The 17,468-nt window shown below is 40.9% G+C and overlaps 1 protein-coding gene across 2 annotated transcripts in view; it reads right to left on the bottom strand.

Annotated features, from left to right (window-relative positions):
• Nucleotides 1–17,468, bottom strand: part of CUL5 (cullin 5) — a 140,764-nt gene that overhangs the window by 95,587 nt on the left and 27,709 nt on the right. For both annotated transcript variants that reach the window (XM_058545282.1, XM_058545285.1), the window contains exon 3: nucleotides 12,144–12,225. In XM_058545282.1, coding sequence (XP_058401265.1) covers nucleotides 12,144–12,225 — 82 coding nt within the window. The remainder of the gene's footprint in view (nucleotides 1–12,143; nucleotides 12,226–17,468) is intronic.

Here is a 17,468-nt window from a genome sequence, read left to right on the forward strand (position 1 = left end):
CTTTCATCTTAAAAGAATCCCTCCTTTGACTCCCTTGTCAATTCTAACACTCACTACCCTCATCTTACTTCTCAGCAACTTTCAATACAGTTTTCCATTCTCCCTTTCCTGAAACACTCTCCCTTTCCTAAATACTCTCCTCTCTTGGCCTCCATGACATCAAACTCTCCTGTGTGTTTGTTTCCTACCTCGTGGTTATGTCTCTCTCTCCACTACGTCTCCTCTACTTAACCCCTATGTTTGTAGTTCTTCTGGGCTCCATCTTGGACCCTCTTCTCTCCATATACAGTTTGTTCTTTAGTGATCTCATCAAGCTCCGTGGTGTTAAATATCATTTGTAATGCTGAGAACTTTCAAAAATATATTTCCAGCCTTGAACCTCTCTCCTGGACTCCTGACTCATATATCCAACCACCTGCTTGCCATTTCTACTTGGGATCTCATAAACATCTCAGGTATAACATATGGATATTGTTGAACTTTGTCTGAGCCCTGTGCTCCCAGAAAACAGTGACGATTAATCCCCCAACTTTTTGTTTTCTGGAAATCGCTTACTACAAAGAACTACCCTTTTCTGTATAACTTAGATTGTCTACTCGTGGCTCGCGTAGGACTCACAGATGACTCCCTCATTTACCCAGGAGAAGGCCTGACATAGACCCTCCAAATTCCTATTCTTTGTCTCATCAACGATTAGCTGAACAGTTTGTCCCTCTGAAACTAGCTAGAGATGGAGATAAGCATTTCTTGTTCAGCTGACCGGTTGAGACTCCCCTGATTATAAAAACATTCTGAACTGTAAAATCAGCCCACCTATAATTTGTCTACTCTTCCAGGCAAAGCCTGAAGGCACTCTGATCTTTGGATCTGGGGTGTTCTCCCTATTGCAGTAGCCTGAATAAAATCGACTTCCTTATTTTTTTGGTGTTTTCACCTTTGACACTATGCAAAATAGAAGTTCTGATTCTCTTCTCTCTTTTTAACTGCCATTCCATGCTTTCCCTGTTCCACATCAGTTTCTCTATCACCTCTCAAAGGCTTCCTCATCCCAATTTAAAGTGCCACCCTCCACCCAGTTGCTCAGGTCAAAAACCTGGGCATCACCCTTCGTTCCTCTTTTCCCTTTTTCCCTACAACAAATGAGCCAGCAAATCTTCTTGATTCTGTTTCCATCATCTTATTACAACCCAGGATAATTTCAGCAGGTCCCTAACTATACTTCTACAGTCCATTCTCTAAGCAGTAGATGTGGGTTGGAACAGGTGGAAGAATTAATGACCATCTGCTATGTTGTAAGGTTATCAAATGATACATTAGGGAGTAAGGGCCTAATTTGGGGGTGTTGAAAGATTATTTTTTCTAATAATGACTTTATTTATTTATTTTGTTTATTTTCTTTGTGAGGAAGATCAGCCCTGAGCTAACATCTGATGCCAATCCTCCCCTTTTTGCTGAAGAAGACTGGCCCTGAGCTAACATCCATGCCCATCTTCCTCTACATTTTTTTTATATGGGACGCCGCCACAGCATGGCTTGACAAGCAGTGCGTTGGTGCGCGCCCGGGCCCTGAACCAGCGAACCCCGGGCCGCCGCAGTGGAGCGTGCGCACCTAACGGCTTGCGCCACCGGGCCAGGCCTAATAATGACTTTATTATTTAAAAATAACATACTATATATTCCTTGTGAGAAAAATGTTCATCTCCACTATCATAACTGTCCTCTTTGTAGATCATACAAATCAGTTAGCACTTTTCTAATTTAGGTATTTTTATCATCACTGAATTTCATTTTAACTCAGCAGAGAAAAGAAATTCACAAATATCTATTTGGGGTCTTTATCTTAAAGTATTTGTCAATCCCTCTGATCCGTGAGGAACTAGTTCTATTCTTAAGTTTCAGAGAAAAGATAATCCACAACCTTGGTGAAAATTTTTGTGGCCTAGTTACTAAGGAATAAAGATGCTAGCATTTTACTACTATAATACTGAAATAAATCTTTTATATTCCTGGGTATACTTTGGGACTCTATAATATAGATATTGGTGGGGAAAAATGAAAATAATTATTTTCTGACTTAGGTATGGAAAGTGTTTTATAGCATGCTGAATGTTAAAGAACAAGTAGGGTTTTCTATTAACATTTTCTGTTAAACATAATGTACACCCAATAAATCCCAGGCTGGTTGGGGTCTCATTCAGAAGCCAGAACACTATCCTATTTAACATTTTTGTTCATATATTGATAGACTAAATTTCCAGATGACATGACGCTGGTAAAGATGTCTAATAGCACGTGTGAAGAAAAGAATCAGAATCCAAAATATCTCGACTGGCTGGACAAATGGGCTAATGTGACAAAACTTAGTAAGGAAAAAAAAAAAGAAATCTAGTGTTCAGCTTCAAAAGCCAAGCAAGCATGAGGGAGTAGGATAGGAGGCAAAGGAACATTAGTATCAGTAAAAACACTTAAGCATTTTAATCTGTAGGTTCAAGATTCTTAAAAATGTTCATAATGACTCAAAGAATTTATCTTAACAAATCCTTAAATTTTGGTGTGAGCACTTTCATCTCAGCATTATCAATAAGAGCAGAAAAATGTAACAAGATAACGTAAAAAGATAACAATAAAGGAATGGTTAAATAATTCCTACAGATATATGACAGAATATTGTTTAGTTATTAAAACTCACAGATTAATTACATGAGAAAATACTCAGAATATGATACACGAAAATATAGGATGCAAAATTCCACATATGTACTACAATTCTAACTTTGAAAAACAAACAAACTACAATTTTATTTCCTACTCTGAATATGAGGAAAAAACTGGAAGAAAATATTCAAAATGTTACTAATGCTTGACTGGGGGTGGGGGTGGGGGTGGGGAATGGGATAATATTATTTTTAATCATTTAAAATAGTCTTAGGGGCCGGCCCTGTGGCTTAGCGGTTGAGTGCGCGCGCTCCATTACTGGCGGCCCGAGTTCGGATCCCGGGTGTGCACCGACACACTGCTTCTCTGGCCATGCTGAGGCCGCATCCCACATACAGCAACTAGAAGGATGTGCAACTGTGACATACAACTATCTACTGGGGCTTTGGGGAAAAAAAAGGAGGAGGACTAGCAATAGATGTTAGCCCAGGGCTGGTCTTCCTCAGCAAAAAGAGGAGGATTGGCATGGATGTTAGCTCAGGGCTGATCTTCCTCACACAAAAAAATAAATAATAATAATAAAATAGTCTTAAAATCACCTGCTTATTTAAGAAAATTTACAACATCATGGTAAATCATACACTAGAAAATGAAAGTTCTTTATAATCTTCTCTCCCCCATTTCCTAAGAAATCCACTGTTAGTTTGCTTTTTTCTCATTCGTTTTCTGTGTATACATTAAAAGAGGTATAAAGCAGTTTCTCAGATGTGGTGGATGTATCACTTACATCAAAATAACCTGGGGTGCTTATTAAAAAAGCAGACTTGCAGACTTCAGAATCTGAAGATTCTGATTCCATAGGTCAGGAGTTAGGCCCCCAATCTGCCTTTTCCCCAAGCAGCCGAGGTGATTTTTATATGTACTAATGCTTGAGAAACCCTGTCCTGTACCGTGCTGAAGAGCATGTGTTTAGAACTCAACGGGTCCTGCCATTTATGAGCTGTGAGACCTTGAGCGCATTACTTAACTCTGCTGAGTCTTAGTTTCCTCATCTGCAAAATGAGGATAAAAATAGCATCTGCATCATAGACTTATTGTAAGGAATAAATATGATAATCCATGTAAAGCATAATGTATTACACATGTAAGCACTCAATAAATGCAATAGGTCAGAAGCCAGTGAACAAGCCCCAGCCTCTGGTCCTTCGGCAGACAATTTTGTGGGGCACTCAGGATACTTCCCAGAGGTCTCAGTGGTTGAGTTCTCTTTGTTCATGGTAGTAACCTTGATGCCACACCTTTGTAGAGGCTTTCCTTCCTCTCCTGTCTTACTGTCCCTGTTCCCTGGTTCCTGCTTCCTGGGTTATCTCCCAAATAAACTTGTATCCCAACTCCTTAATTCAGGCTCTGCTTTCTGGAGAAAACTTACTAAAACACCAAGGTATTAATAATCTATGTGAATATTGAAATCGCTAAGAATTATGGCAGGAATCGTGTTGGAGAGAATGGTAGTGAGTCAGGACTTATAAATTAATTAAGGAATGAGGGAGTATGACCTGGGGGAGTCAGTGCATGATCATGACAATGAGGATTAATGGATGGATAGTCCATTGACACAAGACTCAATGCTGAGTGCTTTTAGGGAAGAGAGGAGGAGGAGGATTTGGAAGTGGCAGTGGGGAGTGAAGAGGACCCACACACTAACTCCAGGCCCAGTCACACATCGGCCATCTCTCGTGAGACAGATGTAGGCGAAGCAGTGAGTTCGGGGGAAAAACAAGTTTCACTTAGAATAAGACAGTAAAGGAACACTTAACAGAAGAGTCTGAGGATACAGAGGATTTTACTGCCTGTCCAGAGGCTCGGAGGTTGGGGAAACGGGAGAAGGAACTAGAAGCGGTAAGTGCCGAGGTGTACTTGGACGAGGGGTAATCTAGGTGTTGGGGTCTGTTGTGGAGACTAACAAGGCTAAAGGCATAATGAGATTGGTCTTAATGGTGGAAGGATAGATAGTGGGGGTATGTCAGATGGTAAGGAGGGGTGGGGATCTCACCAGAAACAGCTCTCGAATCCTGTCTTCTCTGCTGCAGTTGAAGGTGTGGAGGCTGGGGAGGGGCACTCCTACTCCATTCAAATCCACAGGGTTCTTGGGAATTCTCTTAACCCTTACTAGAGGAGGCAGGGAACCCAGGGAGGTTCAGACATGAGCTTATCTGAATTACTGAGAATTCTGGGGAACAAATTTTAACAACTAGTTTGGGGCTAATCGTCTCAAAGCAAATGGTAAATAGTCACCTATTCTTTCAAGGTTCTTCATTAACAATTGTTAACCAATGCCTGAAGCTTATGCCTCAATTATATTTTCTAGACAAGGATGAATTAAATAATATGGGGCTTACGATATTCTGTTTATTTAATGGAAAATAACCCCTAAATGCTGAAAAATAGCAAAAGTGTCTAAAGATTAAAAATATCGCAAAACAACTCTGTGAGGCACCAGAATTATCAATTCTTGAAAAACCAGTGATTAGGTACATGATTTCTGGAACAAATAGATACTTTAACCAACTTGTTGGGTTGACCAACTTGCATCCTATGAACTTGCTTGGGGTCAAATTATCTTCCACCATATCAGTTAGTGTTGTTACTGACAGAACTGGAACTAGATCCAAGTTCTCTGATTTGTGATTTAATGCTCTTCTTGTTTGAAGGATGGTTTCAGAGAAAACAGAGATGAAGAGCTCAATGCATGTTTCTCTTGTCCAGTGAAGCAGAACCCTCACTTCCGGACCGGATTCTTTTTATCTCCTCTGAGGCTGTCTCACCAAAGGCTCGGACTTTATCTAGTTCCTCTTTGCCCCCTGTCCACAGCTGTGGATCTCCCCTGCCTTATCTCACGACGTACCTTCTTCAGGTAGGAGAGAAGTGATTAAACCTGAGATGGTTCCATTTTTCTGTTTTTGCTGGACCTGCTTGCATATCATCTGGACCTGTTGGCTCCAGTGCCCAAGTCAAGCGCACCCTTTATTCCTTACTCACCCAGGAAATAGATTGGCCAGCAGCTAGGAGCTCTCCTCCACGGAAAGAAGACAAGTCAGAGGTTTTAACTCCGGGCTCCTTAACCTTGCATTCTGGTGCCCTCCAGCGACTACTGTTGAGCTCGCAGCCACTGGAATGGGAGTGTTCAAAACTCTATCTCACTAGCTCTCCCTAGTGGTACATCAGTTCACTACAGTGGCAGGAGCTGCCCTCTGAGATCATGTTGAATTTTTAGTTCAAGGGGGATTTTAAAGACCCGGAAAGACACCCCCCCCAACACTTCTAATACTTTCTTCATTATCTATAATTACACAAATAATTATTCACTTTCCAGAAAAAGCAAACAACTTTATCTCGCTTAATTAGTGCTAAGTAGAAGAAACAAAAATTAGCAGCTGTTGGCCAATTATAACCTCTTTATTCATGCTATCACTTGGAGGCTTCATCTAATCAGAATTTTATTTTAAAATTCTATAATATTACTTTTTATTCAAGCTACTATCATTCAAAAGCCTTATCTATTTTTAATTTCTTTCAGTTTAGACAATTTGCAAGATAAAGCTGGACTATGAAAATAATATTTTAGTAACAGAATTTGGAGACTGACTTTCTACATGAAACTCAGTTTCTTTTATGTTTTTAAAGATTTTATTTATTTATTTTTTCCCCCCAAAGCCCCAGTAGATAGTTGTATGTCATAGCTGCACATCCTTCTGGTTGCTGTACGTGGGACGCGGCCTCAGCACGTCCGGAGAAGCGGTGCATCGGTGCACGCCCGGGATCCGAACCCGGGCCGCCAGCAGGGGAGAGAGCGCACTTAACCGCTAAGCCACAGGGCCGGCCCAGAAACTCACTTTCTTAATTGAATTAAATCTGAAGTAAATTGTCAGAGTATTTTTGCTGGGCCAAAGCAATCCAGTAGCTATAGTACAAAGGATGTGTCCTGCTGTATTTTTCTTAGTAAATTACTTGCTACTTATAAAATTAAAATATCCTGAGGCTTCACAAGTCCAGGCAATGAGGTCACATCACTATTAATGCCTAAATTTTGCCACTTCTTCCACCAGCCTCCACTTCTTCCCCTACACTTTTTTTGTTTTGTTTTATTTTGTTAGTCTCCAGGCCAGGCTTCGAATGCCAGGATCAATTCTGCTCGTGTTCTTCAGCTCCATCATTTAGTCGGCTATCTACAATGTGTTGGTGATTTCAGAGAATATAATTAGAAACGTTAATTATGAGCCAATTGAGAAGAAACACAAGGGGACAAACAGGCCTTAAAATATTTACATGATGGTAGTAAAGCTATACTGGAGAATATATCCTGAAAGGAAGGCCAAGTGTTGTTTTCTTCCCTCTTCTCTCGGAACAGAACTTGCCGGCTCAGTCGTAGGTAGTGTGGCTGGAGAACCACAGACCTCCTTCAACTCCTGCAACTTAGAAGGGATTATAGCCCAGCATCTACCCACTAGACATCCGTAAGAATCAGCTCGGACTATCAGGGACATCCTGTTACATTTATCTTTGATATGATTTCCCCAAAATTAATTTGTATACTGTATTCAATACTGCAGACAATTTTGTGGGGCACTCCAGATACAGTATACAAATTAATTTTGGGGAACCTCACATATGGAATGAGGACATCTAGTTTGATGACCATGAAAATCTTGAATCACCAGATTCTCCTGACCCCTCTGAGCCTGAGAAGCCCACCCCTCTCTATTAAGAATTAGCACTTCTCCCTCCACTTGTTGACGTGCAGAGATTTTTTTTTTCCCACAAGGCAACATGTGCTTCCTCTCCTGGCCTTAACTAGGGTTAAGTCACAATATAACCTGGTGAAGAATGTGCTGGGCCTGATAAGGGAGGAAAGAGAATATATGCCAAAAGGAACTGCAAGACTGCCAGTCTGTGCTGGCAGGGCCTGGGGGATTATGCATGCTGTTGGTTTCTGAAGGTGCTTGATCAGCAGGCCAGAATATAAGGTTGATAAGGGAAATTTTATTGATTTAGGAGCATTTTCACAGAATATTGGATTTAATACTCTGGCAAGAGTCCCAGGAGATGGTGCCAACTTTCTCCTAGGATATCTTCTAGAAACATAGATAATGAAATGTCCACACTAAATGAAGTTAGAATGCTAGAATTTCCCAGATTGATAGAAGAAAGGGTTAAAAGGCTCAGAGAAGGGAACATAATGAAGTGGATATACTATGTAAAGTGGAAACTCTCCAGATGATAACGTTTCACAGAAAGGCCTGGAGGATACATCATGTATCAAGGCAATAAGGAATGTCCTAGTAAGAGGGGCACCTGTGTCCCTCACTAAGAAGTTCAGCTGTGGCTCTCTGCTGTAGACCGGTGCCGAGGGTAAGAGAGGTCATTACAGAACCAGGCTCCCTGATAGGAACGGGGATGGTAGGATGGAGATGAGACGGCAACACTTAACCATTAGAAACCACGTGGACACAATCATCATAATGTACGTCAAGGTCAGGGGTGCATGATCTGCAGAGAGTTGTAGAGATGATTAATAGAACATGGTGTCTATGATGCTTAATTTTATGTGTCAACTTGGTGCCCAGATATTTGGTCAAATATTATTCTGGGTGTTTCTGTGAGGATATTCTTTTGGATGAGATTAACATTTAAATTGGTGGACTCTGAGTAAAGCAGATTGTCCTCTATAATGAGAGTGGGACTCATCCAAGCAGTTGAAGGCCTGAATAGAACAAAAAGACCAGTCTCCCCTGAGCAAGAGAGAACTCTCCAGCAGACTGCTTTTGGATTTGATCTGCAATGTTGACTTTTCCTAGTTCTACAGTAGATGGCCTTTGGATTAGAACTGGAATATTGGCTTTCCTGGGTCTCCAACCTGCTGGCCCATGTTGCAGATTTTGGACTAGCCAGACTCCATCATCTTGTGAACCAATTCCATAAAATAAATCTCTTTATATAAAGAGATTTATATATAATATATATATATTATATTATATATATGCTATTGGTATACTATTGGTTCTCTGAACCCAATCCTCTGGAGAACCCTGGCTAATGCAGTGTCTCTGTGGCAAAATGGATGGGCAGCCTAACTGGCATACTCAATCTGTACCATCAAAAAAAGTCAAGGATGTATGAGCAGGAGGTTCAGGGAAGTCGCCTCAACAAAAAGTCATCATCCCTTGCCCAATTTTCAGACCCAGAACCTATTGACTTTAGGAGAGGTTGGGTCCCCAGGAGGAAAGACCTACAACATCTCAGCAAGTGTACATGGTAGTGTTTTCTCCCATCCTTTCCCACAGAGACCTACAGCCATTTACAATGGTAACTATGCACTGGGGAAAAGGGATACTCAAATATTTCAAGGACCATTGGACACAGGGTCCAAGCTGACATTGGTATTCAGAGTCCTGAAGTGTCATCATGGTTCCATTCTTACATGTCATCTGTGTTAGAACAGGGGCATATAGGGACCAGGTAATAAGTGATACACTTGATTAGGTCCAGCTCACAGTGGGTCTACTGCATATACACACTCATTCATTGGTCATTTCCTCAGTCTTCAAATGTGCAATCAAAATAGACATACTTGGTAGTTGGTACAGCATATTGGGTCATTAGCCTGTGGCATACAGCTAGCAAAGTGGGGAAACCCAAGTAGTAGGCTCCGAAAGTGCACATCTGCTTTTGCCGAGAGGATAAATACTATGTCCTGAGGGAGATAGTGGAAATTAGGGCTATTCTTAAAGATTTTAGAATTCAGGAGCGGTAATCCTTATTATATCTCCATTTAATTTACCAGTCTTGCCCCTGAAAACACTAGATAGATTTTGGAGAATGACAGTAGACTACCGAACTCAATTGCAGCACCAAAGGTACCAATTGTAGCATTGTCCCAGATGTGCTATCTTTGCTAGAGTAGATTAACATGGTCCTAGGTACATGGCATATGGCTTTTGATTTTGTGAATATATTCTTTCCTACCTGCGCCAGAAAAGAGGACAGAAACAGTTTGCATTCACATGGAATGGACAACAGTAAAAATGTGCAGTTTTGCCATAGGGCTAGGTTAACTCTCCTGTCCTCCGTCATACTATAGTCCAAAGAGATCTAGACTATCCTAACATCCTGCATAACATCATATTGATAAATGACATCATTTATGATAAATGACTGGTTATTATGCTGGAAGCCTTTGTAAGACACATGTACTTCAGAGGTGGGAAATAAACCCCATGAAGATTCAGGAACCTGCCAAAAGAGCTGAATTTTTAAGGGTCGAGTGATCTAAAGTAAAGTAAAGAACAAACTGTTGCATCTTACACCTCTTACCATGAAGAAGGAAGAACAAATCCTGGTAGGCTTCTTTGGGTTCTGAAGACAACTTAGTTCACACCAGATAATACTGCTCTGACCCATATACTAAGTTTCCAGAAAATGAAAGGGCTCTACAGCAGGTCCAGATTGTGGTGCAAGTGACCCTGATGCTTGGACCAAAAATCTATACACATCTATACCCTTAGATGTACCTCTGGCGAGAAAGACACATTGTGGAGTTTATGGCCAGATCCAATGGGAGAATCACAAGGGATGTCACTCATCCCTAGGGTTCCAGATCAAAGTCATTCCATCTATAGAAGAGAATGATATGCCTTTTTAAAAACAACTTCTAGTATGATGCTGGGCACTGGTAGAGGTGAAAAGCATGACCATGAAGCACCAAGTGACCATGTGACCACAACTGCCCTTCATGAGTTGGTTTCCATTAGAGCCACCAAGCACAGCAACACTCTCTTATAAGATAGAAGTGGCACATCCGGGATCGAGCACAAGCCAGACCAGAAGCAGAAGCAAGCTGTGTAGACAGGAAGCTTGGAACCCTATGTCATCCAACACTATTGCACCAGCACCTCTTCCTTAGCTCCCACCTATGGCCTTATGACCAGCTGATGAAGGCGAAAAAGGGCCAGGCTTGATTTGTGGTGGACTGACTCAGTATGTGTGTGCAGGCCAAAAATGCACAGCAGCTGCACCAAAGCCTTGACAGGCAGTAGTTAGGGAAAATCCTCCCTATGGGCAGAGCTTTGGGTGTGCCCTTTGACAAAGATTCTCTCCTTCACCAAACTTTAGCCAGGTTCCTCAGAGCCTGAGTAGGCTGTGCTTGGGCATGTCCTAGAGCCCAGTTTTAGCAAGAACCTTGCTAAGTTAGTTTTGCCAAAACCCCCCACCCTCATATCTGATCAAATTCCTCATCCCTCATCGTCCCCCAAGTGGTACGTGGTTACCCTGGTCTGCCTTCAGCAAGAATCCTGTTAGGTTTGTTTAGCCAGAATCCACACTGATGTTTCCTCTTAGTAATTTTCCATCCACTGACCCCCACCCTACTCCTTGGCTATAAATTCCCACTTTTCCTTGTTGAATTTGGAGTTAAACCCAGTTCTATACTGAATTTTCTTTCCCCTGATTGCAATGGTTCATGAGTAAAACCTGTTTTTACTGCTTTAACTACTATCCATTTCTGGTTTTTCTTTGACAACTTGGTCATTCACTTTATGTGGAAAGAGAAATGGCATGAAGTTAGAATATACAGTCTCTTGGGAAGTGGTGAATGGCTTGGCTTTCTGATCAGGGGTGTGAAAGTAGGACGATTTGGGATGAAGTCTGGGATCAAGGCAGAGGGTGGACATATGGGAGACAGCACAAAGTACGAAGGTCTTTTTATCGTGTTAATGCTGCCAAAAGCATCTACATCAGAAGAGGCTCTAAGCAACCAAATAGACAAAATTACTCTGCCAATTGGCCTCAACCAGCCTCTGTCTTTGGCTGCCCAGTTCTGGCATGAAGGGCACGTGAACAAAGTGGTCAAGGAGGCAGGGATGGCGGCTGTGCTTAGACCCAACAGCATGGCCTCCCACTTATCAAGGTTGAATGTCCACCATTGATTGTGCAATCTGGCAGCAGAAGAGACCAACACCGAGTCATTGATAGAGTATCATCCCTCGGAGAGACTAATTGGTCATTTGGTGGCAAGCTGACTATAGTGGAAAGGTCAACTGTTAATTCTGGCAGGAAAGACACATATCCTGGGTATGGGTTTGCCTTTCTTGCTTACAGGGATTCAGCACAGTATGCCATATATTATCACATCAGACCAGGGACCCACTTTATATCAAAAGATGTGCAGGAGTGAGCCCATGACCATGAGCTCCCTGATTGTATCACATATTGCACCACCCAGAAGCTGCTGACCTGACAGAGCATTAGAATGGCCTGTTAAAGGCAGAGCTGAAATGCCTGCTCAGTGAAGATACTTTTTGAGGATGGGGCACCGTCCTTCAGGACGCAAAGTTTCCTTTGAATCAAAGCCTTATATACAGTGCTATGTCCTCAATAAGAAGAACACATGGGTCCAGGAACCAAGTGGTGGAACCAGGAGTGGCCTCACTTACCATCACTCCCAGTGACCTACTCCATCTCCACAACTCTGAACTCTTCAGGTTAAGAGGTCTTGATCTCCAAGGGGAAATACTTCTGCCAGAAGACACAGCAAGAATACTATTAGTTATAAACTATAGCTGCACTGGGCACCTTGGCATCTTATGGCAAGGAACCAGCAGACAAGAAGAGGATCTTCATCGTGGTAAGAGTAATTGAGTTTTGTTAGGAGAGGGTACGGATGCTGTTAATGCAATGGGGCAGGGAAAAATATATGCATCACTTGGGTGTCTCATGGGACTCCCTTTCCAATTTGATGGTAAACGGAGAAGTGCAGTAACCTTGGCCTGAAAAGGGCAATTGTACGAGTTTCCTATGTTGTAACAATTTACCATAAACTTAGTGGCTAAAACAGCATAAATTTATCATCTTACAGTTCTGGAACTCAGAGGTCCAAAAATGAGTCTTATGGGCTAAAATTAAGATGTCAGCAGAGTTGCATTCCTTCTGGAAGCTAGGGGAGAATCTGTTCCTTGCCTTTTCCAGCTTCTAGATGCCACCTGCATTCCTTGGCTCATGGCCCTGTTCCAACAATGGCATCACTCTTCTGCTTCCATCATTACAGTTCCTTCTCTGACTTGGACTCTCCTGTCTCTCTCTTTCCCTTGTGATGATATTGGGCCCATCTGGATAATCCAGGATAATCTCTCCATCTCACATTCTTTAACTCAATTACATATTTGCAGGGTGACTCTGCACAGTCTGTAAGCCATGTAAGGTAACGTAGTCACAGGTTGTCTGGAATTAGGATGTAGGCACCATCAGAGATGAGGGTCTGCATCTTACCACCAGACAAGCCAATGAAACCGCTAGAGATGCTAGATGAGGGTGAGAGGAATCCAGAATGGACGGTAGAGAAAGAAAACAAGTATCAGTTGTGGCCTTGAGATCAGTCGCAGAAGAAGTGTCTTGTATTTTGTTCCACTTCCTGTTCTAAGTTTCTCCCAGAAAGAGAGGTTCATTGGAATCCTGGAGGAGCTGCTCCCAAACGTATATGAAGAAGTGGATTGGAGCAGCTTTACTAGCTGTCAATTTATGGCTTATGGCGCCGAATCCAGCTTCCTTTGCCCTGTTTTGTGCTTGGACCCAACAGCACGGGCTCCCACTTACCAAGGCTGATCTAGCTACTGCTATCACTGAATGTCCAACCAAAGAGACCAACACAGAGCCTCTGACATGTCACTACTCCCTAAGGGGACTGTGCAGAAAAGAGTTAACATAGCAGGCCTAACTGCTATGCTTTGGGTTGGCCCTTGGCTGGCATCTGAGAACTTGGATTTCAGGAGGGTTTCAACTATCCCCAGAACTGAGAAGAGTGACTTGTTATGCCTAGCCTGTTTGTACAAACAATATAGTTTATGCTGAATACCTGCTTTCCTTTAGGGAGTCTGGAATATGTGCCATGGAGAGGCGGTCTACATGATCAGACCCTAATAAAAACCCTGGGCGGTGTTTCTAACAAGCTTCCCTTGTAGACAACATTTCACATGTGTTGTCACAATCTGTTGCTGGGGGGATTAAGCACATCCTGTATGACCCCACCTGGAGAGGACTCATGGAAACTTATGCCTGTTTTTTCCCAGACTTCATCCCATGCACCTTTTCCTTTGGCTGATTTTGCCTTGTATCCTCTACTGTAATAAATCATAGCCATGAGTAGACTATCTGCTGAGTCCTATGAATCCTTCTAGTGAATCACTGAACTGGGGTGTGGTCCTGGGGATCCCCTAGACAGGGACCAACCAGCCACCCACTGAAGGTTAATTACATTGGAACTTTTCCATCATAGAAGGGGCAGAGATTTGTCCTTACTGGAATAGATGCAAATTCTGGATATAGTTTTATCTTCTCTGTCTGCTATGCTTCTGGCCGCACTTCCTTGAACTCGCAGGATGCCTTAACTGGGTGATGGCGTCCCCCATAACATTGTGTCTGATCAAGAAACTCATTTCACAGCAAAGGAAGTACAGCAGAGGGCTCATGCTTATAGAGTTATTTGGTCTTACCACATACCTCATCACCCAGAAGCCACTGGCCTAGTTGAAAGGTAAAATGGCTTACTAAGGACTCAGTTACAGAGCCATTTAGAAAGGTTCTGAAAGGATGGGGTTCTGTATTACAGGATTCAGCATATACTTTGAATCAGAGACCATTATATGCTATAGTCTCCCCTACAGCCTGAATACATGGGTCTGGGAATCATGATACAGATGTATGAGTGCCTCCTTTCAATATACATTGAGTTTTTCTTACCGTCATTTTGAACTCATAGACTTAAAAATATTTGTGATTTTACTCCACTATTATTCATTTTGATGTTCATATTGTCCCAGCTTTGGCCTCTTCAAGATTGCTTCTAAGTCCTTTTGCTATGTCCATAGTAATTTTTGATAGCTTCCTCACTTTCCAGTGTGACAAGATGTCCAGGCTCATTTTGTTCATTTCTTGCCCCAGACCAAGAATCAGCCATTGCACCAAAGAGCCTTGGTACCTCTTAGTGGGAAACAGCATTTAGAGACCACAGTCTGGGCGCTGGTGGGTGTGGGAGGGGCTTATAGCCAGTGGGTTAGTCATTATGACACCATACTTTAAAACTTCAGTAAGTGAAAGTGTGGGATTAGTTCAACAATAGACTAATAATTTACGGAACTTAAGTCAGGAAACAGATTCTGTATAGATACAGATAGAGCTAAAATATAGGCATGTAAATCTTATTTGATAAAGGTGGCAATTTAAATGTTTGGAGAAAGCAATAAATGACATTGGAACAATGGACTATTTATTCAGGAAAAAATCCCTATGTCATACCATGTATAAATAAGTTCTGATATATAAAAGTATAAACATAAAAAGCAAAGTGTAGGAGAGTTTTATAAGTTTTGGATAGGGAAGAAGTTCCTAATCAAGACAAAAATTCTAGAAGACACAAAGGAAAATGAAAACTTGACAAACAAAAGATAACAGAACAAGTTATAACAGGCTGGAAGAAAATAATTTCAAGACACCAAACAAAGTGTTTCTGTCCATACTATAGAAAGTGTTTCTAAAAAATCAATAAGAAAAATTCTAACAATCCAATTGAAAATTGAAAAGGATATAAATAGGCAATTCACCACAGAAATACAAATGATCAATAAATTTATGAAAGCTGCTCAGCCTCACAAGAACAGAAAAATGCAAATAAAAATGAGACTATTTTTGCCCACCATTTGTCAATATGTCAAAATTTTGCCATTATTTAGTATTAATGAGAATCAGAAGGAAACGAATGCTCTTATAAATTCTGTTTGAGAATATCCTTGGCCTACTCTTTTTAAAGAAAATTTCGCAATAGCTACTAAAAAATTTACAAGGCCCTTTGACCCAGCAAGCACACTTCTAGGAATACATCATATAAAATTACTCACGCATTTGTCCAAAAATATGTTCACTAATATGTTCATTGTAACATTGTTTATAGTAGTAAAAAACTGGAAACAATCTAAATGTCTATTATTGAAAGTGGTTAAATAAATGATATTTCCCTCCATATTATGGAACTCTACGAAACTGTCAAAAAGAAAATCAAAACATATCAATATGAAAGAGGTTGCCTAGACCCTATTATGTGCAAAAAGCAAGTTACAGAACACTATAAACTGATCTCATTTATGTAGTCTCTCCTCCATTAATATACATGTATTGTAAGTGTAAATATACAGGAAAAAGAGATGAAGGACACACATAAAATTGTGGACAGTGACTTTCTCTCAGAGGCGAATGGAATTGGGGTAGAGTAAAAGGAGGCTTTCACTTTCTACTTTATATCTCTATTATTCGATTTTTTCTTTTTACAACATGGCTGTGTTATTACTAGGAGGAAATACATTAAATATTGGAATAGTCGTTTTCAGGTAATTGGTCTACTGGTGATTTTTCCCTCATCTTTCTATTTTTCTATATTTTCCAAAATTTTGTACAATGAGCTAGAATTTATTACATAATGGGAATACTTTTATTAAAATGATAAACTACCTTAAAAACATTATGCTAATGGAAAGAAGCCAGTCACAAAAGATCACATATTACATGATTCCATTTATATGAAATGTCCAGTATAAGCAAATACAGAGACACAGAAAATAGATTAGTGGCTGTTTAGGACCCAGGTGGCATGGGGTGGGGAGGGGTGTTGGGAATGACAGCTAAAGGGTATGAAGATTTCTTTTTGAGGTGACAAAAATGTTCTAAAACTGATTGTGGTGATGGTTGCACAACTCCAGGTATACAAAAAACCATTTAATTGTACAACTTAAATGGGTGAATTACGTGGTATGTAAATTACACGTCAATAAAGCTGTTGCCAAAAAATCTTTAAAAAAATTATGCTACTGCTAATCATTTTATATATAACTGACTATGAAGCCCAATCCTTTGACCCTCAGTCCTTACCACACTGTGCACAGCCGTAACTGTTCCTGGGGATAACTGTTTCCAGCACTGCTGTCAAGACGTGATGGCCCACACTCATTAGATCACCTGTCCCTCTGATCAGATGCCGTTGGTGATCACCAGCAGTCCCCAAGAGTTGCATCATCTTCTGTTTGCCCTATTAAAGCATTCTTCCCTGACCCTAAGAATCAGACCATTTCAGTCATGACCATTTACAATGCACTATTGTAAGACAGCCATTATCAACAGTTTCTGGCACAAATGGAGATTAAAACTGCCTTCTTCACAACTCAGTGGTTATAAGAATAATACTAAAAATAAAACAAAAATAAAAGATGACATTTATCAAGTGCTTACTATGTTCTGAGCACTCGTAAATATTTTACATGTGTAACTGGTTATGTGTGCAGAAGTTATGAAAATTTTTTGCATGTGATTTAACAGTTCAATCCAAAATTTAATAAGCTCCCACTATGTGTAAGGCTGAAGCAGGACAAAGATGAACCAAATAGGAAAAAGCCACAAATTCCGAAACATCTGTTAAGGCACAGTACATGGCCATGATCCCTTTTCTGCAATTCTGAAACCCAAAAAACGCTGAAAATCTAAAATTCTTGACATCTCATTTGGCTGCAAAAATCTGACCTGAACTGATGACAGGTTATTTATAGACTGCCTTTTTTAGTGTGAATATTCATACATTTTACTGCGTATATATTAATGTTTGATTATGGGGTTCTGCCCCACACTCCATTATGTATTAGGTAATATACAAGGGATTTCAGATCTCTGATTCTTATTAGCACTTCATTTATGAATACACACACACATGCATTTAATTGCAGTTA

Source organism: Diceros bicornis, chromosome 7 (assembly GCF_020826845.1).
Source record: "Diceros bicornis minor isolate mBicDic1 chromosome 7, mDicBic1.mat.cur, whole genome shotgun sequence".
NCBI classification, from domain to species: Eukaryota; Metazoa; Chordata; class Mammalia; order Perissodactyla; family Rhinocerotidae; genus Diceros; species Diceros bicornis.